Source organism: Neltuma alba, unplaced genomic scaffold, assembly GCF_004799145.2.
Source record: "Neltuma alba isolate B1F8T4 unplaced genomic scaffold, ASM479914v2 tig00012714_pilon, whole genome shotgun sequence".
Lineage (NCBI taxonomy): Eukaryota > Viridiplantae > Streptophyta > Magnoliopsida > Fabales > Fabaceae > Neltuma > Neltuma alba.
In genome coordinates, this window is record NW_021637140.1 from 59,932 (window position 1) to 83,558 (window position 23,627).

Genomic DNA, 23,627 nt, shown 5'->3' on the forward strand with positions numbered 1-23,627 from the left:
TTTTCTTATCATATTTCATCAAATATTCTTTTTTCAATTTTTCTCATTTATTATAGGACATATTGAAAATATATATAGGGCTAATATATTTATTTTTTAAATTTATTTTAACAAATATTTATTTAAAATTTAACAAAAATCGTAATAAGTACTATCTCCGGTCCTTAATATAAGACCCCATTTGACTTTTAGTTTGGTCCTAATTATAAGACCCCAATCTATTTTGTCTCTCATATTTATGTATTTTTTCCCAAGATAGTCCTTCTAATAATGATAGTTCTAACCAACACACTTAATTAGCAAGGATATTTTAGAAATGATAACACTTATTTGTTACAAAACTAACTTAACTTACTTCTTTATCTCCTCAAATTAGTCACCTGGGTCTTATAATTAGGATCAGAGGTAGTATTTAGTATGTAAAGATCAAATAATCCCTAGATGGGAGAACGTGAAGCTCAGTCCATATTAGAAGCTCGAAGCTCCCATGCTTGCGGGTCTCTACCAGCCAGCACTACTATCTCTCGTTCTAAATATAAAAAATAGTTGATTAATTTGAAGAGAAAGAAAATAAGTTAAGTTAGTTATTTATTAATAAATAGATGTTGTCTTTCCTAAAATATTCTTACTAATCAAGTATATTGATTAGAACTACCATTATTAGAAGGATTACCTTAGAAAAAAATACATAAATACGAGAGATAAAATAGATTGGGATCTTATATTTTGGACCAAATAAAAATTAAACAAAATCTTATATAAAAGACCGGAAGAAGTATATAGGTGGAGGCTCGGCGTGGCCACCAAGCATTATGCAGTGAATGTTGTTTTTCAAGGGAAGGGTGGTTTTTTGGCCAAAAAATAAGAGGGAAGGCTGGTTGTTTTGGAGGGGGGAAAAAAAAAAAGGGGACGGCTGGTTGTTTTGGCCAAAAAATAAAAAGGGGACGGCTGGTTGTTTTGGCCAAAAAACAGAGAAGGGAAGGCTGGTAGACACGGTCGCCCTGCATCTGGTGTCACACTAATAACAATTCTTTGGCTTTCATAGTTTCATATGCTCAGCCTTATTGATTTCGTCGGTCGGTGAGAAAACATGCAACGGCAAGAGGACTCCAGTGAATAAAGCAAGTCACCGTTTACTAGGCTCAGCGAAAATGGATGTACGTGAGCTGGCATTTTGAAAATGGATGCGCATGTGTAAACGCATCCATAATTAATTTGCTCTTTCATATTTGTTAATTTTTTTTCAAAATATCTGCATTAATTGCACACAGTAATGCATAAAATATTATAAGGGCATTGTTTAATATAAATCATTAAAATGAGGGATTTTTTTTTATAAATAACTAACAAATTATTTTTTAAATTTTTGTAAATTATTTATTTATTAAACTCAGAGAGAGAGAGAGAATGGGAGTGACAAGAGTAACAACCAAAATGAAAAATGAAATGAAGATATGGCTTTGGGAAAGTTGACACCAATGGACCCGAAGGATTATGAGTGTGTTTGGGATCACGGTGAAAGCCCTCAAACTGATTTCTCCACTGGTAAAAACTGAAAAAAGTGACTTCTTGTTTAAAAGAAACGTTTGGATCCACCGTGAAGCTAAATGGACTTATGCGGAAATGGACTTTTTTTTTCATAAGCTGCTGCCTTCAGCTTCTCCGCTTTCAGCTTTTCCGTCTTCGTGCAGCTTCTCCACTACACCCTTCGTGGGGCCCATGAGTGAGGGGTGGAGAGAATACATTATGTGAGTTCTTTTTTTTTTTTCAATCCAGCTAATTAGTTTTTAATATTAAAAAATTATTTTTTGAATAATAAATCATTTTTTAAAATAAATTATTTATTCTTTAAAAAATAAATATTTTTATAATTTTAATTTTAATTTTTCTCTAACAATTATCAAATTATAAATATATTAAATAAATATATATTGTTTAATAAAGTTTATATCATTTTCAGTCATTTTATATTCAAACTTACTTTTACATTTATTATCCAAACAAGTTTCAACTTCTCAAACTGACTTTTTTCCAAAACTCAATCCAAACATAAATCACATTACCATATCTGACTTTTACTCAATCTGACTTCTATAAAAGTCAGATTGAAAAAAAGCTACTTCTGTCACCGCTATCCCAAAGACACCCTATATATGTGTGTGTATGACTATGATAACATCCCAACAAGAAAGTGATAGAGAGGTGGGTAATGAGCAAATTGTGAGTAAGAGAAATGGGGAGCCAGGGAAAGGAGATGAACAAGAACGTGAGCACAATCCCAAAAATTGAGCCGAAAATGAAACAACCTCATGAAGCTGTTTTACGCGGAGACTGGCATTCCTTCATAGACTTTTTCCGCGATGATCCCATAGCTCTCACGCAGACTTTCGATCCGTCCGGGAACACCGCCATTCACGTTGCCGCTCAATCCAACGATACTAACCTCATCTGCCAACTGCTCGATATGCTTCCACATGACTCTGATCGCCGGGGAGCACTGAGGACTGGCAATGTTCACGAGAACACTCTTCTTCACCAGGTGATACACTGTAAGAACTTGGAGATGGTGGACACTGTACTCAACTATGAGGAGCAGAGGAGGCTGAGGCTGCCGGTGGAGGAGAATTTGTTGGAGCTCCCCAACGATCTCGGCGAAACGCCGCTCTACAGGGCTGCCAAGTACGGCAAGCTCAACATGCTCAAGCACATGGCCCGATTTATTGTAGATATCAGACGCCATTTTTACCGGCGGCAAACAAGTGAAGAGGACACTGTCCCGCACCCCACTTCCATTCTTCATACTGCTATCATTGGCCAGCATTTTGGTATATCTCTACTCTTTCTATCCTTATTCTTTCATTTTTTAACAAATATAAAAGAAGATCAACAAGTCCTACCACGAACCAAGCGTACTCTTATATGAGTTATACAAAAACATTTCTGTTGCTTCTTCAAGTTCAGTTTTCTTATCCTTTAATTCCTCATCCCCTGTTGTTGAAATTTAACTTGACGGTTCAGAGGTCGCTCTGTGGTTATCGAGAGTGAAAGGCATTGAGGAAGTGGCCGTTGCAAAAACTGAAAAGGGATTGACCTGTCTTCAACTGCTCGCTGGAATGCCCTGTGTCTTCAGGAGCTATGATTATTCCCAGATGGGATTTCTGGAGAGGCATATTTACGCATGTAATTCTCTCCGACTCTGTTATTACATGCATTCTTCTAAATTTTTATTTTAATCCCCCTGTTTCTCATTTTTCTTCGCGTTTAATTGCTCTTACTCTTCAAGTTTCAACATTTCTTTCTTCTGATTGATCATATAATGGGTGACAGATCTTCCGAACGAAGGATACGATGGAAGCTGTTATGACGACGGCGACGATAAGTTTCTTAGACGGAGTCAAGATTTAGAAAGCGGAAAAGAGAATGTAAAGAAATCCAAGTCATCAGGTACGTAGTACTTGCGAACAAAAACTGGTGGTTTCCGCAGTTTTTATATGTGTCTCTGTGCGTGTGTGTGTGTAGTGCTGATCATCAGATTGAATGCTGCTAAATTGCAGTTTTTTCAAGGATCAACTATGCTATTTGGGAATCATTGGCCGAAGGTGAGAATCAGAACTACTGCACAGATACATTATCAAGCTACATAAACTTACATATGTTTGAATATATTTGTGCAGAATGGGACATTATAGATGACATTCGGAAAAGAAAGAAGCAGCACATGTTAGTAGAGAAGCTTGCAGACTTCTTAGTGGGAATAGACTACTTATGGATTGGAAAAAATCCGGCAAAACGACAAAAAGAAGTTGTGTTGCCGGTGATTCGGCCCTCCAACGTGGCTGCAACAGAGAAGAAAGCCAAACCACGGAAGATCAGCTCCCTAGAGAAACCCATTCGTTCTAAGAACTATACCCCATTGCTTCTGGCAGCAAGCACCGGCACAGTTGAAATTGTGAAGAGAATCATCGACCTTCATCCATATTCCATTTTCCACATCAGTCACGATGAACAGAACATACTGCACGTCGCTGTCAAGCATCGTCGCAAGAACATCTATAAGCTTCTCAAGAAATATGGAGCGTTGAACCGCTTGGGTTCTCAAATGAGCAGCAAACGTCGTACTCTCCTGCACCATGTTGCCAGAATGGACTATTACGATGGAGGAACCCAATCTGGTGTTGTGTTCCAGCTTCAGGATGAACTACGTTGGTTCGAAGTAATTAACTCTCCTTTGTGACATTATATTACGCGTTCATTCAGAAAACTACTAACTATTATTGTGAATGTATATGCAGCGAGTGAAGAAGATAGTTCCTCGCCCTTTCTCCTTGTATTGCAATGACGATAACCTAACGGCAAGAGAGCTTTTTGAGTTGGAACATTTAAAAATGCACAAAGAAGCCCAAAGGTGGATCAAGAAGACAGCTGAGTCATGCTCCGCCGTGGCCGTCCTCGTTGCCACTGAGGTTTTTGCGGCAGCCTACACTGTCCCAGGCGGCACCGACGACAAGGGCATCCCCATCCTCCTCAACTCTCCCCTCTTCGTCTTCTTCACTATCATGGACGTCGTGGGCCTCGCGAGTTCTTTAGTCTCAGTGATGTTGTTCCTGTCGATTCTCACTTCGCCCTTTCAGATGCAGGAGTTCTATAAGTCCCTCCCGAGAAAACTTACAATGGGCTTCGCGTTGTTGTTCATTTCCTTGATGACGACGATGCTGGCTTTTGGGTCAACCATTTTGCTGACCCTTAGGATGGAGGACAACAAATGGAGTTCGAGTTTGATTTACAGCGTCACGTTCTTCCCCGTGGCCCTCTTTGCATTGACTCAGTTTCCCGTTATCATGGCCGTTAGGTATAGAACGAGGAGGCTATGAAAGTCTCTGAAGAAGATGGTTACAAATGGTTTAACCAAACCTACCCAACCTACTAAGGAAAGAATGTATTTTTAGCACACGTGAGCAAGAGGTTTTAGCACTTGAAGTAGTCATATCTTCCTTTTCTTTTATGTATCCTGGCCGGTGTGCTTAAGCTTCATTGTTGCTTTAATTTAGATTGGTGTACTGTAATTCTACGCGGTAATCAAGTCTAGTATAACTGGGGTCATGTCATCATATGTGAATTGTAGGTTGTTTTCAAGGTTATGCATGTCTCCCGCATAAAGTGGGTTTTTGTGTGATGTAATATGCAGAAGCCAACCTAAGATAGTTACTTTTGGTTTAATGTACTCTGTTGGAAACTTTGGGAAGCTGGAAACAAGGGACTATTTAATTTGCTAGTGCCTTCGCAGAACAACGAAGATGAGAGCCTGGAAGACAAATTAAACTATCTCACGTTTCGATTCCTTTTGACTGGTAGTATATCTTCCGTCATTCTCCTTCTTGTATAGTTGTTCTTGCGGTACGGTGTATTATTTTGTACTCCTCCGGTCCTAATTATAAGACCCAATTGACTTATTTGAGGAGATTAAGGAAGTAAGTTAAGATGGTTATTTATAATAAATAAGTGTTGTTATTCCTAAAATATCCTTGCTAATTAAGTATATTGGTTAAAACTATCATTATTAGAAGGATTATCTTGGAAAAAATGTATAAATATAAGAGACAAAATGGATTGGGGTCTTATAATTAGGACCAAATAAAAAGTCAAATTGGGTCTTATAATAAGGACCGGAGGAATACTATATCACGTGCCACTTTTGAAAAATGAGTTCATTTTTCACCCAAAAAAATGACGGAGTATTCATATAACGCGCTCTATCAAATTTCATATATACAAGTGAGGATGGCAGTTGAAAAGCACACATGCACGCTTAAAATCATAAGATAAAAGCGATCTACTTATCAAAATCAAAAGAAAATGTAAGGAAACTAATTTGATCAATTTGACTAGTTTGTTTTTTCATATCAAAATAGCTTTCATTAGCTTCTAGCATACGTTGATATTTTTGGCTTGATCCTGTTTTTTAAACCTAAGAGCAGTTATGAGCCGAATTAAATCAACACCTAAAGTAAAACTAAACAACTATCCCCATAAAAATGGGGATCATGATCCTCTTAGAATCCTCTTTCTCCTTTTCTTTCTCATAATCCCTTTTGCACCTGTAAATAATAAAAAAAATGAATGATTTAGATATAATATTTTACAAAAATATTATTAAAATATTTTATAGATTACATTTTTAATACTACGGGTGTGAACTGATCATATTATACAGTTTAAATTTATTTATATTTTAATAGTTTTACAATAAAATATTAATTATAAGATATTACATTTAAGCTATTCACTTTTTCGATCTAAGGATAGAGGGCAAATTATAAGAAGAAAAGCAAAAAAGAGGATTATGAGAGGATCTCAATTCATACACACAAATAGATACATGGACATTAGACATGCATACTTGCTTATTATTGTTAAATATTAGCTCGATCCTTAATATAAGAATTAGTTTGACTTACAATTTATTTATAAATGTGATATCCCAATCTACTTTGTTTCTTTTATTTATTTATTTTTTTAAATAGCCCTTGTAGTAGTTGCTCATGTGTTAAATGTTCTATCAAATGGTAGTTTTAATTTATATATATATGAATAGCGATGATATTATAGGAAAGATAACAATAATTTCTATTTATTACAAGTAATTAACTTAACTAATTTTTTAATTTCTTTAAATTAGTTAACTAAATCTTATATTAAGGATTGGAGATAGTATTGCTATTAGCATATTATAAGTTCACACATTAATTTTAGGATCCTCGATTGTCACACCCGGCCTAAGGGCAGTACTTGTACTAAAATAAAGGATTGGGTAGAGGGGTCATTGTGGGTAGTATGTTTCAAGCACTCAATTGCCTTCACCCTTCCTCGTTGGGCCATATGTGGGTTGGATGTAGTGCGTCTGACATTTAAGTGAGGTTATGATGTTTTTGCCACTAAATGCTTGATTCAATTGAAATGATAAGATGTTTCAAATTCGAGTCTTGTAAATGTACATAACAGTATTAAATATTTGATGGGAGACTTTTAATTTGCCATTCTTCGTGGTTTGACTTGGCTCAGTTGTGTGACTCCGTTGAGTTTTCCAATTGTAATGGGGCAAGCTCAAAATGTTAAGAGGTTGGATCCAAGAAAAAGGTCATGATGAAAGTATCTTGCCACAGAACTTAGTGCGTAGCAAAAGCTTTCTGCTATCAAGATCATGTGACCGTTTGGAGATCTTGAGGTTTGTAATAAAACTAGAAATATCTCCCCTTGTTGTACGGGAGTTTTTTAAAGCAAAAATAAGCGGAAGACCAATTTTATAGACAAGGAGTGGTTGGGAGAAGTGAAATTGATACGATGAAATCATTTACCAAGACGTGGAGAGAGCTGAAATATAAGGAAATACTAGTATATGCCTATATGGAGAGGGAGAGGACAAAGGGAACGAATCGAATCTAACATTCTAAATATAAATCATCGAAGCTAATTTTAGTAAATGATACTCCTCCGGTCCTAATTATAAGACCCAATTGACTTATTTGAGGAGATTAAGGAAGTAAGTTAAGTTGGTTATTTATAATAAATAAGTGTTGTCATTCCTAAAATATCCTTGCTAATTAAGTATATTGGCTATAACTATCATTATTAGAAGGATTATCTTGGAAAAAAGTACATAAATATAAGAGAGAAAATGGATTGGGTCTTATAATTAGAACCAAATAAAAAGTCAAATTAAGTCTTATAATAAGGACCGGAGGAGTAATACTAATACCGTTGAGCAAATCCAAATGCCCAACCTTAGTGTGAAGAAGGAAGAGGATCCTTGGACAAATTGTCTCGCGCCAAACGGCGGGGATTAGATAGAAAATACCAAGATTGTCATCTCACGCGCCTTAAACATGCCACGTATACTCATGGTGTGGTCACGTACCATTGAGTTGCCACGTGGAAGATGCCGCTTGGAGGCGAGAGCGACTGTTCACGTGCACTGCACGCTCCAGAATAGGCCAAACTCAACACCTTGCCGTCAGAGCACGGCTAAGATAAAAATTAAAAGCGACGCCCACGAGACGAGGGGGAAAAAAATAGATGGAAAAATTACACTCAAGTCCCATAAAGCATAAATAATATTACAAAGGTCCCTTAAAATCGCGAAATGATTCTGAAGTCCCAGGGACATGTGTGTAATTAATTCTAATTATGAAATTACCTACTCATCCCTGTTAATTTTATTGCAGCAATTCGTTTACAATCTCAATAGTGGCTGTTAACAACCCGAGAAGACGTGATTGACAACTTCGGCAGTGTTCATGACAACTCACTCTGTGAAATGCTAGGAGCGTTGTTGAGGTTGTTAACCACCTCTTCTCGAGTTGTTAACAGCCACTGTTGAGGTTGTAAATACGTTCTAATTTTATTGCAGCAATTCGTTTACAATCTCAACAGTGGTTGTTAACAATCCGAGAAAACGTGATTGACAACCTCGGCAGTGCTCATGATAACTCATTCTGTAGAATGCCAGGGGCGTTGTTGAGGTTGTTAACCACCTTTTCTCGGGTTGTTAACAACCACTGTTGAGGTTGTAAATAGGTTCAAATTAACAGGGGTAACTACGTAATTTCATAATTAGAATTAATTACACACAGGTCCCTGGAGACTTCAGAATCATTTCGCAATTTCGAGGGTTTTTTTTATATTAATTGTGCTCTGTAGGACGTATAATTTTTTCAAAATAGAAGGGTGTGGATATAAGGATATTATATTCTGGGATATCCATGGCATTGCATTTGGCTTTATAAAGTTTCGAGCTTTCGGCATGGGGTGATCATCACTCACTCTCTCTCTCTCTCTCTATCTGAGTTCTGAGACTCTTCTTCTTCCTTCTGGATTGAGATGGAAGCTGAAAATCAGAAGTCATCTCAAGCAAACAGGTTTGACTTATTGGTTATTGAATACTATATAATTTTCTCTTCTGGTTCTTGCGCTGCTCGATCACTGTTTATTTCTCCTTTTTCTTTTTCCATAGTTCCTCTTAGATTTGATGCTACTGTTTCTGAGATCCATTTTGGTAGTGAACTATTGAGATTTAGCTCGAAGTGAAGATTTTAAATTTGGTTGCATAATCAACTTGGATGGATTTGCTTCGACTTTCCTTTCTGTGAAGTATAAAGAAGTTATACATGTAGGATGTGATTTAGATGATAGGATGTGTGAGTGATTGAAGATGCAGGATATAACTGCAAGCATACATGTCCCTGTTCTGAAGAAGTTCAATTATTTATGTAAAAAAGACGAAGTAAATTTCATATATTGTTGGATATTTGTACGAACAAATGCGCTTTATTCTGCTGCTGCGTTTATCTTGTGCAGAAGGTAAAAAAGGGGGGGGGGGAAAATTGGGTTTTCTAACTGGAATAGGAACAACTCTTTGAAAGTTACTGCTAGATATTGTTTCTTTCTTTAATTTCAATTATTCCCTCACAATTGTAAATTTCAGATGTTGTAAGATATTTATGGGTTCTGATGCCCTTTATTGTGTTGGGGGTTTTTTGTCCTGCTGATATGAAAAGAAAGGAGATTTTTCTGGCTAAAATGGGAACAAGTCTTTTTGAAAAGTTGGAGCTCGATGCTATCCAATTTATCATGAGAAAAGCAAATTCGGGTCCACAATGGTTCCTTTCACTTTGAGTTATTCTTTCTTACGACTTGTTGTCATACTGATTTTCCCACAAATGACGATTTGAGGGAGGACTTCAGAATTAAACAGTGGAGGAACGGATTCAGTACCTAGGAGTTAACTTTCTGTGTGTGTTTTGGGGAGGGGGGCATTAAAGCACTCTGAGTAAGTACTTAAGTATGACAAAACAGGTATAAGACTTATCTTTGCCTTAATCTCTTAGGAGAGTTTCCTTATTCTAAAAGGCTAAAAGACAAAGATCTATAACCGTAATATTAAAGCTAAAAGACTCAACCGAGCTCTTAAGAATGGAGTGATAATGACTTATGATTGAGTAATTGCCACAGCTAAAGGTCGGTGATAATTTCAGCAGAGTAGTACAAATCGGTCATCGGATTCTCTTCAGATTTAGAGAAAGCAGCTTTGCAACAGCTTTGCGGATGTCTATCCTGTTTTGCTGCATTTTGTAGTTTTTGCTCACCGTATTTGTGAAAAGATATCCCTTGTTACATAAATCAAATTTCTAAACGGAAGAATCTTGACCTGAGCTAACTCGGACAAGATTTAACAGTGAAATGTATGCAATATTTCCTTTATAGATCATTCACAGTTAGAGCCAATTGGGTGAATATGAGGTGCTACGAAACTAAATATTATTTGCTTGCGCTAGGTGCTTTGAGCATAGTCCAAGCTCAAGAATTCATGTAAAAGATAAGTAAATAGTTCAAGGATCAAACTAAGCTAAAAGTTTGATAAACCATGCATCATGTTTCAATTCTCAAATATTGAGGCTATCGTTTCCAGGCTGTTATTTGTATGCTTGAAATGCCTCTTGATGACTTGCCATTTGCTTCTAACATTTAACCCACATTTATTCAGATTCCAAATGGATGATGTTCGCATGACCCACATTGTCGAATGGAATAAGAAAAGAAAGTTACAGATTGATCAATTGGATATGCTCAGACCAAAGCATAAATGCTGGGTTCGTAGTTTCCCTTCTGAAGAGGCTTCAATATTGGATGAAAATTTAAGGTCAGAGAGAATGCATGACCTTCCTGTAAATGGCAAACCAGGTGCTTTGGTACATGATGATAGGCCATCCCCTGTATCTGCTGAAGACAGCAATAGTTTCGCTGAAGATTCTGATGCTTCCATGTCTGTATATGAGGAAGTTAGACTTGAAGCAGATAGTGCGAAGACATTCCTATATGGCAGGCCTTCTAATTCTTTTGTCAATTGGAACGGCTATAATGTTAAGGATGTAACAAGTATTGAGAAGACAATATCTAGTGAGGAGGACATATTTACTGACAGAGAATATAATCAATCGTATCATGAGGCTGATATACAAGCTTTGCAGAATCTTGAGGAGCAGATTGTGGGATGCGAAAAGCTTAAGGATGATTTATACTCAGAGCATGCTAAAGACAACTGTGAGGAGTCTATGGATAAGGGATTTGAAGATCTTCTCTATTCAAGTGGGGTGAATCCTAACGTGTACGTCCTTTCCTCTGGAAGATGGGAAGTAAACCAAGGTATACAGAATAGTTGGATCATATTAATATTCTCATGATCCCATGTCAAAATTCGCTTTTATGCGCGTGATTGATGCAGTAGTTCTGCTCGGTAATCCCTAGTTTATGTCATCATAAAATCTATTTATGAATCTCCCCTTAATGACTCAAGCTTACAAGTTGAAATGGACTTTGATTCTATCCGCCCTTAGTTTTCATAATTAAATGATAACCTAGACTTACATGTGAGGGATTGTGTTTAAAAATACCAAGAAACTATGCATTTCAAGCGAACAAGTCAAATTTTTGAGTTCATAATGCAATACGATGTAATTTTTTTGCAGAGGCGCAATCAAGTACGAGGCCACCAACGATTGATCAGGAATTTGAGGAGTACTTTTCCATGCTTATGCTGTAGCAGCAGAGACTGTTGTAGTGGAGCAGATGAATAATGTATATATTTAATGTTAAATGCGCCTGTTGTATATAATGTTTTGATTGACATAACTAAGTTATACTAACTACGCTGATAACATCTTCAAATGGTAATATCCCTCCGTTGTTTTATTCCTTTCCACTTCTTACTGGCTTATCCACTGCTTTCTTGAATGATGTTGCAGTTTTGTTCTGCGTCGTCACTTTTGTATATTACTCATTTTCTGCACTTTCACATGGCTTCTAAATTTCCTTTGTTCTGTTATCTTTTTCTTTTGCTTCTTTTAGCCTCAGGACCACAGAACTAAGTTGGGGGCAAGCCTCGCTTGCAGCTGGAACCCGTTAAGCTAAAATCTGAGCCATGACTGACGAAAATATCTCGGGTTATTGATCACGGATTCTGCGGTTGGAATTGCTTCTGCTTTTTCAAAGGGGCAAACTTTTTGTTTTAAATGGGAATGGTTCTTTTTATAAAATGTAAAGGAGTTCAATTTGAATCAATGTTTATTGTTTATTTTCTTAACTAATATACCATCGTCTCAACAGTCAACAGGATATGGGCCACAAGGCCCATAACTGCGATGAGCAACAGTGAACTAATTTTGAGATGGCCCCAAATGAGCAACGGTTATGCAGGTTTAGACTTTAGAGATTCAAGTCTTAGACGTTGTTCATGTGAAAGTCTGAGTAACACTCCACAAGGACATCACGTCAACATGTAGGAGATAAAATATGAATAAATTTATAAATAAATTTAGTGTTATTGTGCATTGTTTTGGAGAAAGTGTATTTATGCATTGAAATGTCTTGGCAGCTCTGATGGTATTTCTTTAATGAGGCATCTCATACGATTGGTTTGTAACTCCCGGGCACAAAGGTCAATTTTGTAATGAAGTTTTTTATCCAAGTTTAAGAAATAATCATGTTAAAGCTTGTTAACATAGGACATAAATAGATAGAATACTTTGACTTTAAATAGAAGCAAATTAGGAAGTGAGAGAGCATGTCAAAGAAGTAACAAAGCTATTGATGAATAACGAATGAAAAGGCAAACCCCTCTCTGACTGTTATTGTTGAACAGCTCATGTCATCAACCAATTTACCAACTCAACATGACAACAACGTTAGAACATGCAGTTTGAAAATCCCCTAAACAAAACCCAATGACGTCACCACCACGACTTTTTCCTTGAACACATCAAATGAAAGAATTTCACGACGATTCTCGCATTATTATTGAACTCAGAATGGCAAAATGACTCAGGAAGAGAAGCAAGAGTCCAGTGTCGTTTTGCGGACCCACATGGTCATATATATTCAATCAAAGTCAACATTGTGGAAGATCAGAAGGTGGTGGTTGCAACTTCTGGTTCGGTTCTGCTCCATCCTGAACCAACCATGCCATCCTTAAGCCCCAGCTTGTGTGAACGTCTAGGTGACAGTGCATGAACCATACCCCTGTTTGTCACAATTCAGGGTAACATTAATTAGCAACGTTGTTGTTCCAAGACACCTCAGGTATGTCTGACGTCTTTATATATTTCTTAAGGATTAATTAAGTACGTCCTTCTCAAATGAGAAAGTAAGCCTCAGCAACAATGTAAGATACACAATGCTCTTTCTGGTTTAGGACTTCGTGATAATGTCGTTCTATCTGCTTATATGTTGATTGTAACACGTTATTGAAGACAGTCATTATGATTTCTGCTGAAAATATCTTTGTCTCTTACTGTGTTACCCGCATGCACCTTAGACACATGATCTCTTTACTTCCGCAGTATTAAAGTGACCAACTATATATGTCATAAAAAACAAATAGAAACGGAAAAAAGTGACAAACTAGTATTCATAACTTTATGTATTATATTAATGAACGGAGATAAATAAATATGGACACATAAGTACTCCACTACGTTTTTTTTTTTAAAAAAAAAGAAAGTACTCACCAATGCAAGGGAACAATGAATGAAATAACTTCTGCGATCCGACTATATAAAGAGAATAAGTTTCTCCCTTTCTGATTATACAAAGAAAGGAGGTTGATAAGGAGTATGGACTAGTTTACATGACCAAGACAGCTAGACAAATGGTGGGGTTATGAGCAGTATTCGGTGTATGAAGCAATAGTGAAACTGTGAAAGTCTTCATCGATACAGAAAACAATGATTAGTAAAGTTTAACTTTTTAATATTATTAATTTATTTTCTAATGAAGATATCCAATAAAATACTCATTACTCTATAATACAAACTCAACAAACAATCCAAGTTGTTTATATTAAGTGTACATTTCAGTGTAACTTCTTATTTCTTTCTTTTTATTATAAAATCTGCCTAAAAAAATATTAAAAAAACTTTCCTAGACAGTTTCATGATAAACAGGATCACTTGCTAGCTTTGCCAATAGCACTAGTCTGCATCATTAATAGAACATGTTTTTTGGCTGCTTGATTCAATAAATTTTACAAAATCGTTAGCTGTATATATATTTAACAAACTCGCTTCAGATCTGCATTTAATTAACTTGTCTACATTTTTTTATATGATTATCTGTACTCTTCACTTATGTTCAATTTTGTGAGCCAAGTAAGGTAATTACGAAAATATTTCATGGTACCTGGGTTGTCTGCGAAGAAACGGATGGCGATCCAACCACCGGATGGAACACTAGCCGTATTTCTCTCCACTGGGTCCACCAGATTGTAGTTTGCAGGGTCTTTGTTAGGGTCATAGTTCCCAAAACCTTGACCAACAATGAAGAAGTTGTACCCGTGAAGATGCAGAGGGTGGCTCTCAGCTCCAAGGATGTTAGTGTCTTGCAATATTATCTCAACACTCGTATTAAACTTCAAGACCACCAGTTTCGTGTCGTTGCCTACATTAGTGTTATTCGGAGGCGTTCCTGTGTAATTGAAAGGGTTCAAAGGTTTCGCTGGAAAATCTGTCTTGTATACCCCATTAGACCGTCCAAGGTAGTAGGACTGTAGAATAGCAACCGACGGAAGTGCGAAAGATATGTTGTTTACTGAGGCTGCAAATTTGGTCGTGTTACTTGGTCCCTGACATGTCATGTTTTTGGGACAAGGGTTCGTCCCTAGCCCAACCGCGAAAAAGAAGCTCTTGTCCACTTTTTGGGGCACATTGGCAGGGTATTTAGCATTGGCCAAGCTCTTGAATTTTGCCGAGAAGTTGGCTACAATGCTCGTGTCATTTATGGGTGGGAGGGTTGGCTTTAGGACGGTGAGATTCTTGACGGGCTGCGACGGGTTTTTGTATTGGAGGATGCCGGCGACGGTGGAGTTGTCGATGCTTCCGCGGCCGGTGAAGTAAGGCTGCGCCTTCATGAGGAAGGTGGCGTTGGGGAAGAAGGGTTTGGTCTTAAGGAGAACGTTCATGGTTTGGCCTGGGGATATGAAGAGAGTGGTGGCGTTAAATGGTTTGACGTAGGAAGCGTCGGCTTCAACGACGGTCAGTGTGTGATTGGCTATGCTGAAGAAGAGCTCGTCGTTGAGTGCAGCGTTGATCAGCCGAAGCAGATAAGTCTTGCCCGGCTTCACCTTTAGCTTATATGTATCTACAAATTAAGTGACGAGTTTATTTATGATCAGAACCACACTAATTAGTAAATCCTAAACACTAAACAGGTCTACCAAATAAGAGATAAGTGGAGTATAATATAATGGCAAAAGAAAAAAGAAAAGCAGTATGATACTCTTCGGTTACTAAATATAAGATCCATTTTGCAATACAAATTACATTATAAAATAGGTCTTATATTTAGGACCTGAGTAGTATAAATTTTGAGATTAACTTTAAAAATACGGTCAAGTAGTGATGATGTAAAAATTTAATTTACTGTATATGTAGTCTATATTTTTAATTCTCTCTAATTTCAAAATAAATCCCAATTATTCTTTCGAAGAAAAAAAGAATCCAAATTATTTATAAAAGTCATTTTTTCAGCAAGCAAACACGCCTTTACTTTTATATATATGTTTGAAGAATCGTGAAAGGCCTCCTTTAGTACCTTTAGAAGAACAGTTATACAAAGGGCCCGGAAGGCCGTTAATGGTGTAAGCATCTGAAACATTGGGTCCCGCTCCAGTTTGCAACGCCTGACTTATGATAGCTTCTGGGTCTGTGTTAAACCATTCTCCTGCAAGTGACGTTACCATATATACGAACACTTAGAAGCAAGCCACCAGCTAGAAACGTAGATTATGCACAGAATGATGGTCTTTCGGTTCACGTACCAAAGAGAATAGGGATTTCCTTGTGAGGTTTGGGAAATGGGTAAGAGTCATTGCGCTTTGGGAGGATGATGATGGGTCCGTAAATGGTTGCTCTCAGCCATGAAATGTGAGCATGCCACAGTAAGGTTCCTCTCTGTCCTGTGATGGTGAAGTTGTAAGTGAATGACTGGTTCGTTTGAATCGGACACTGCGTTACGTATGATGGCCCGTCGAACCAACCACTCGTCAGCTGACGAATACCGTGCCTGCAAATTTCCATCACATAAAATCTCAATATGGTTTCCAATATACTTGAAGAATCTTGGCCACGAGATCAGAGAAGAAGCTGGCTTTGAAATGGAAATTACGTACCAATGAATAGATACATTGTTAGAAACATGGTTAACCACCTTAATGACAACCCTATCACCTTCCCTTGCGACTAAGCGAGGTCCTGGGAATTTCCCGTTCACACTCAAAAGGCTCCTTGTGTGACACAGTCTCGTCACGTTCAGATACTCGATCTTGCAAAACCAAAATGGAATAGCATGAGATATATAGCTGATCACGAAACAAAAAATACAAGTGAAATATACATAATAACATGGAAAATTTTCTGAAGATACGTGCAAAAATGTGGTACATTGAACTTATAGTGCCTTGTCACGCTTGCTGCAAGCTCAGGAAACAGAAACATAACCCACAGACCAAGCAGCAATGAAGTTCTCATGGAGGAGATGAGTGAAGAATGAAAGAGAGAGACAGCCATTGTTTCTGCTGTGTGTGTGTGTTTGTGTTTGGGAACAGATTGCTTAATATATAGAGGGCTTTATGTTGAAACCATAGATATTATAGGCTATATGTGGGAGGAATTAAAATTTAATATTTGTGGAAGTAGGCACTATGCTGGTCCATTTTGTGGTGGTCATCTATCTCAAAAAGTCGGGTCTGATTATAGCTGTTGGTCCAGTTGAACTTTAGAGTGCGAATTAAGTAATTTCTCATTATAATTTACCTCTGTTTCATCTACAAATGGAATTGAGTCTATCAGAGAGACCCTTTCTTTTGCTTATTAATTAGACAAATGTAGTCTATAATTAAGCATCGCTTACTTATATATGTGAAATTAACATATAGTCAAGGGCACCAACTTTATGGGCTTTTGTTGTTAAGGAGTCAATTAGTTCAAAGTTGAGTTGTTTTTATCTGTTCCTTGAAACTTAAAACCCATGTGGGAAGACACATGCACAGGAGATATACAGGACCCTTCTTGAATTGACTGGATCCAAATGAGGACACCCACTTCACCAACTAATATATGTTGAAGCTTCTCTCTTTATGTTGTTTTCAGCATTATATTACCAGTTCAACCCCCACGTTGCGTGGTTCATTGCTTTATACTTTGAGTTTATTCCACATATAACATAAACGCGTATATACACATATACTACTGATTAATCAATTACTCGTCCGGTTCTAAATATAAGACCATTATACTAGTGTGTATAAAGGTCTTATATTTAGGACCGGACGAGTATATTGTTTCAGTTTTAGTTTTGGTGTGTATATATTATTGTCCAAAACTCTAAATGATTTTTCATTTTTAGTTCAACATTATTCTTACTTGTGCAGCTTGTGCTCGGATTCTTTGCAAATTGGGTTGCCATTATTTCTTTCTAATTTGTGTTGTTTAGAATATAATTGAGACGGAATTCAAAGCTTAATAAGGAATTGGTTGAAAGGAAATGACTATTTTAGCCTCATAATTATAGATTACTTGTATATTAGCATAATATGTAAAACCATATAAAGTGCGGCAGCTTCTAACAAAAAATCTACACACACAAACACACACATATATAGAGTGCGACAGTAAAGATGGTGAGCTTTATTTTTCGTCATCGATTTCCCTAAAGAGTCTATAGCTCTTGAATGCTTTGACTTTTGAGCCTTTGTGAAGCGTAATAAATAAATAAATATTTTAATATATAAGGTGCTGCTATTATAAATATTTGCAAGTTCAGTTGACATTTATTGTTTAAATATTTGTTCCAAACAATAGAATCCTATTGGACTCTACAATTTTTCAGATTTTACTTTTTTCAATCCGGAGAGATCTCATTGGAATACACTAATTAATGAATTTTATTGTAATGAGACTTGAAATGACTAGATTTGATGCCAAACACAACCTATTTGTCTAGGAGGAATGCACCACGCAAACTAATTTGTCATTAAAAGCTAAATTTCATCCATAATTCATGATTAATTTAACTTTGCATTGGATCTGACAAATTAAATTGTTACATTTCAAGGTATTGAAAACCAGAGTTAAAACCAGCTGAAGCAATGGGTTAAGAGTTAATAATCAAATCTTCTAAGATAAAAATAATAATATGATTTAATTAAAATATATAAAATATTTATATATAACCCTGAAAAATAATATTTAAATAAAAAATACATTAATCCATAATAAATGAAACATTGTTGCAAAACCACAAATGATCTAATAAAACAAAGTTACTGGAGGACAAAGATATGCTGCTATTTTTATTTTTATTTTTTTAACTCAAAATAATATTATTTCAGCCTTTTAGGCTTAGCAAGAAAAAAATAAAATCCAATTCAGTTGACTCAGTCAACCCCCCAGGTTGCTCGCGGGTTAATCGTGCGTCAACCAGATTGATCCCTTATCGCTTATTTTCATGTTCAATTGATTACCCGTCAAACCTACCAAGTGACCGATTCACCAAGTCACCAGTCTAGTCCATGTTTCAATACAATATAATATCATATTTACACTAGCTAGAATTGAATGGACTTAATTGGTTAGGAGCACCTATAACATAATTAATTAAAGTTTTTCTCCTATATGATCCCATAGATTGTTCTGTGCCCATGTATTCTTAATTGCGAGGACCCAATCAGGAAAAAAAACTAAGACCCAGGAGAAGTTTATGGCTGGGAAGCAGCACAACATTGTGCGCGTGTATCGATCATAAGAGCATTTAATTTGTTGCATTATTATTTATTTTTATTTTTTCAGCTTCAGTACTATATAAGCAATCATTTTTTAATCTGTAAACATGTTATTTCATTGTCTTCTGACGAGATAGATTAACATCTATAGCATTTTTCTCATCAATTATCATGACAACATGTAAACCTCGTACTCAGAATATGATATGTAAAGGGAAAATCTTGATAAGTATTGTTAATCAAACGTCACCTCCGAAATCACAGAAGCTCAAGAATTAGCTTAGATAGTAACATAGAGTGGCATGGCCAGCATGTAAATGTATCTTTCTTTTCAGCGTTATTTCAGTGGTTAATCTCAAACATCCATAATCAATCAGTTAAGCTTGCCCTTGTAAGTTCTTTCATTGTCTTAAGATTGATTACATAAAATCTAACCATATAGCATTAATCTCAATCATCATTATTTACAAGCCAAACCTCACATTCTGAATAATGTACAAGAGCAAATCTTGGCAAGTGGCATGTTAATTAATCAAATATCACCTCCTAAAGAATATGCCAGGTTAGATAGGAATGCTTCCTCACTTAAACCATTTTCTTTGTTTTCCTGGTTCTTTTGCTGTGTTCTTTTTTTTTTTTTTGGGATAACTCTCTTTTATATAGATATATGGTGTGCTTCACATTTAATTTTGGATTACTCTGTAAATATAAGTCAAAGTTGAAGCGAGAGAGTGAGACATATAGTTGTATATCTCTTTTAAGTCTTTACCAACTCCGATCCCAACGGCTTACTAAGTGAGAGCTTTTACATTACAATTTTCTATCAGCGCCTTATTGGTTTCGTTACTTGCCTTTTGTAATTTTCGTTTGGTCATAGATTGCAAGAAGTCAGTATTTTTCTTATTATTTTATTGCTTATTAAAAGGTATATATCCCATCTCACATTTCCTTGATTCCTAATCCTAGGATTCTTAACATCCCTCTTTTGAATAATTTGCGTTATTATGTCTTTGAAAGTAAGCAACATGAACAGATAGATAGATAGACAGATAGACAGAAGTTAATCAGTACTTAATCATCATAAGAGGACAAAAAAACAAGGCATATCTATGTTCATTAAGATCCAAACACACAGGGATCATTGATTAGCTGTGAATGGTACGGTGACAATTTTTTAGGATGTCGTTGGCAAATTATGATGCTCATAAATTCTAAGTTACTAGCCAGTCATGGATTCTTCCATGTTGATGATTATATATATGATAATTTGGGGGAAATAAAACATTAAATAAGATGGAAGAATAGTGGAATTTAAACGTAACGAGGTAAAATTAAGTGGTTGGAAAAAAATTTGGGGATTCAAAGGGAAATAAAAGAGAATGAAAATAGAATCAGTTAAGTTGGTGAAGGTGGTTGATTATGTTTGGGAGGAACAAAGGTGATTGATCGAGAGTGTGGAGGAGGGTGATGCCCAACCTTATTCTTCACATCAAGAAAGAGACTCTTATATGCTTTGATGAGTTTCAAGTAATTAAGAATTATATTCCCAATTAATGGCATTAATTAATTTGCTGACCTAACAAAGATAAGGTTTATGCAACTTAAAATCAAATAAATAAATGGAGGATTTGAGTTGAAGAAAGAGAGCAGCTCCAAATATGTTTGTAGTCATTGTCAGTGCTCATGATGATATCTGTGCTATGGGAATGGAAGATGGATGCGTGGACATTAATGTGATCTTAGCTTCAAATAATGGGAATTCATGAAGTAAACAAATTCTAGAAACTTAGATTTATATGATGAAAATTAAACTTGAAGTTGTGGTTTTACCATTGAAAGCCATGAATTAGTGAACCAACAGTTTTGGATAGGATAACTGGGTTGAATTTTATAATTTATTTTTCTCATATTGTTGAGCCTGAAATGTCATTTTGAGATAAAAAATAGTAATTCATCAAATATATGTGTTCTATACATAAATCTTTCATTTACTCTTAAATTAACATCTTATTTAGATATTACTCTTTTCAAAGTTATATATAAATATTTGTGCATATATTAATTAGATTGTCCTATTTTAAATAAAGATTAGATTAATTCTGATTTAATTATGGTTACACTGCTACTTTTTGAATTGCTATCTTGATCAATTCAATGGCCATAAAGATCTGAATGCCTTATAGTACACTGGAATTGATCCTAATGGAAATGAAAATGGAAATTGATATGGAGAGGGATATGAAAATGGAAATGGAAATGAAAATGTAATTTTAAGGCATGTTTGGTATGCTATGGAAATGAGATTTTATTTTTATAGAGAAAGACCAAAATACCCTCTTAAATCAAAAAAGTAAAAAAAAAAAAAAAGAATTATAATCCTTCGTCTTCTTCACAGCCTCACTCAACCTGCACTATTCAAAGTTTTCAGCAAGATTTCACATCTATGAGGGTCCAACCAGAGCATCACCGGACATTTCAAGAACTTCAACCATTGCTCATCACCGGTGGTTGCCACTGAACGAAAATCATCCACTAAACTAGATTTTATGGAGACTAGAAAAATGAAAGGTAGATGCAGAAGCCCCTAATGAATCTATCCAAGTATCTGGAGGAAGAGAAGAAAAAGGGTGCGATAGTGGACAAGGAGGACCGATGGAAGCTTGATCTAGAAGAAAGTGGTTTGCCACCAATGACGGGTGAGACGAATATGGGTGACGCACAATGGAGAATGGTGGAGGTGGTGGCTTCGAATACGGGGGCCGCTGTCACCGTCATTGGCTTGCACCATCACCGGCGAATATGAAGATTGAAGAACCATATGGTCGTAATGACACCACCCTCGTTCTCCAATCTATCCGGCAGTAATGGAGGTCAAGGTTGCTGTTGGGGTTTTTTTTTTTTTTGGTCAGAAAGGTTGCTGTTGGGGTTAGAGTCGAAGGATGACTGAAAAAATGAGAATCGCATAAATGTCAAAAATCTAAATTCCGTGGACTTTTTCAGGATTCCACAAGTCAAGTGGTGGAAGCCAATTCGAGGCTTTTTGATGGAATTGGGCTCCATATGGAATTAACATCTATCATACCAAATAGGCTAAAATTTGAATTCCACCTTCAATTCCATTTCCATGATCCCCCATTCCATCGTACCAAACGGACCGGTGGTTGAGATCATCATATCATTCATGTTCAAAGCTTGATATTGTTACCCAAAAAAAAAAAGAAGTTGATATTCATTGCGTGATCCTTGCTCTCACAGCTCATGGTTTGCAGGCCCAATAAGTTAGGCCCATTCCAACTCATATTTGACCAGGAAATTGCACCCCTTTTACCAAAAAGGCACAAAAAGTGAAAAAGAGTTAAAACAAAAAGGGGAATTGCTTTCCTGATGACCTCAAGGGGCTTTGGGACAATTCCTTATTAAGTATAGTTAAAACCCATTAAAATATAGGGAACAAGATTTTTTTTCTTATTTCTTCTCATATACCACTTCTGTTCTTTATTATAAGACCTTGTTTGACTTTTAATTTTTTCATAAATATAAGACTCCTAATCTACTTTGTTTTTCATATTTATTTATTTTTTTCAAAGTAATCTTTGTAGTGATTATACATGTTAAATGTTTCATCAAATACTAATTCTAGTTAATATACATAATTAGCAAGAGTATTCTAGAAAAGAAAATATTTATTTATAACAAATAATTATGTTAAATAATTTCTTTGATCTCTTTAAATTAATTAACTAAGTCTTACATTAAAGATGGGAGGTAATACAATTCAAATGCAAATAAAATTATTTTATCAAGGCTCTGGCTTACACTACGCGCTCTGACAGTCAACGCTTTTGTCCATTAGTGTCCTACCTCCCTAGCTCTACTTACTCTTAGCCTTGACATATTTCTCGTTTTTTTTTTTTAATTTTCTTATTTTGCATTAATTATTTTTGTTTGTGGCCCTGTTTGGAGGGTACTACATTTTTGGTTGGATTTGAGAAGTCAAAGCCGCGAAACAACAAAACAAGTTACCTCTCTCTGAAGCAATCTCTAGACGATGAGATGAAATAAGTCAACGAGCCGTGACACAAACAGTATAAATAATTTATGTATATTTCCCAAAAACAAAAAAGCTTTCACTGCATAATTATTTGCATGCTTCACTTTTTATTCAACTCATTCACAGGTATATATGATATCTTGCCCACATCAAAACCCCGTGATTTACATGGTAGCGTGGGGGCCAGTATATATTCAAAAAATTTTGAATAATTATTTGAATATATAAATAAATAAAATTATTTAAAGGGGTTGACTCTTGCTTTGGTTGAAATGGGGTCATAGGTAAGGGTTAGGTCAATCGGCTTTGGATTCGATGCATCCGATGACACACACAACAAAGACAAGATAACATTTAAGAAGAAACACTGAATTGGGAGGAGATTAATTGGTACTATCAGCAAATTTTGTGAAAGCCCACCTTCTCTTTTTTTTGCTTCTTGTTTGTTATTCTCTTTCCAAAAAAAAAATGCCAATATTAAATTTACACGTGCATCTATCAAATTCACCAGCAGCTTGTTAAAAAATAGAGGCATTCACAATTAAAACACACAGGTTATAAATATATATATATGACTAATATTGTTAATGCATGCGTTAATTTAGTTTCTGTGATTGAAATCAGTCCAAATTTCTTTGCGATAGTACGGAGTATTTAGTTAATTACGTTGCATGGGCATAAGATGCTAGTTCAGTTTATTGGGCAAAGCACTATAAACTAAACTCAAACTGCTACAAAAATTATAAATTGGAT

General features: G+C 35.9%; 2 protein-coding genes across 4 annotated transcripts; one reads left to right on the forward strand and one right to left on the reverse strand.

Moving 5' to 3' along the window:
* The first annotated feature begins 1,393 nt into the window (after positions 1–1,393).
* LOC114730152 (protein FAR-RED-ELONGATED HYPOCOTYL 1-LIKE) lies at positions 1,394–11,746 on the forward strand. 3 transcript variants are annotated; one of them, XM_028917182.1, is made up of 3 exons: positions 1,394–1,417; positions 10,549–11,196; positions 11,520–11,746. In XM_028917182.1, the coding sequence occupies exons 1-3, from the start codon at positions 1,408–1,410 to the stop codon at positions 11,591–11,593; spliced, it is 732 nt and encodes a 243-aa protein (XP_028773015.1). In that variant the 5' UTR covers positions 1,394–1,407; the 3' UTR covers positions 11,594–11,746. The 3 variants fall into 3 exon arrangements, with proteins under 3 accessions (XP_028773015.1, XP_028773014.1, XP_028773013.1); XM_028917181.1 differs by lacking the exon at positions 1,394–1,417 and adding an exon at positions 8,754–8,912 and having other exon boundaries at positions 10,538–11,196; XM_028917180.1 differs by lacking the exon at positions 1,394–1,417 and having other exon boundaries at positions 10,385–11,196.
* An 818-nt stretch (positions 11,747–12,564) lies between these two features.
* LOC114730147 (laccase-2) lies at positions 12,565–16,634 on the reverse strand. The gene is made up of 6 exons (XM_028917172.1): positions 16,485–16,634; positions 16,214–16,365; positions 15,863–16,107; positions 15,637–15,765; positions 14,227–15,183; positions 12,565–13,068 (listed from the first exon to the last, which is right to left on the reverse strand). The coding sequence occupies exons 1-6, from the start codon at positions 16,608–16,610 to the stop codon at positions 12,938–12,940; spliced, it is 1,740 nt and encodes a 579-aa protein (XP_028773005.1). The 5' UTR covers positions 16,611–16,634; the 3' UTR covers positions 12,565–12,937.
* Positions 16,635–23,627: the final 6,993 nt, after the last annotated feature.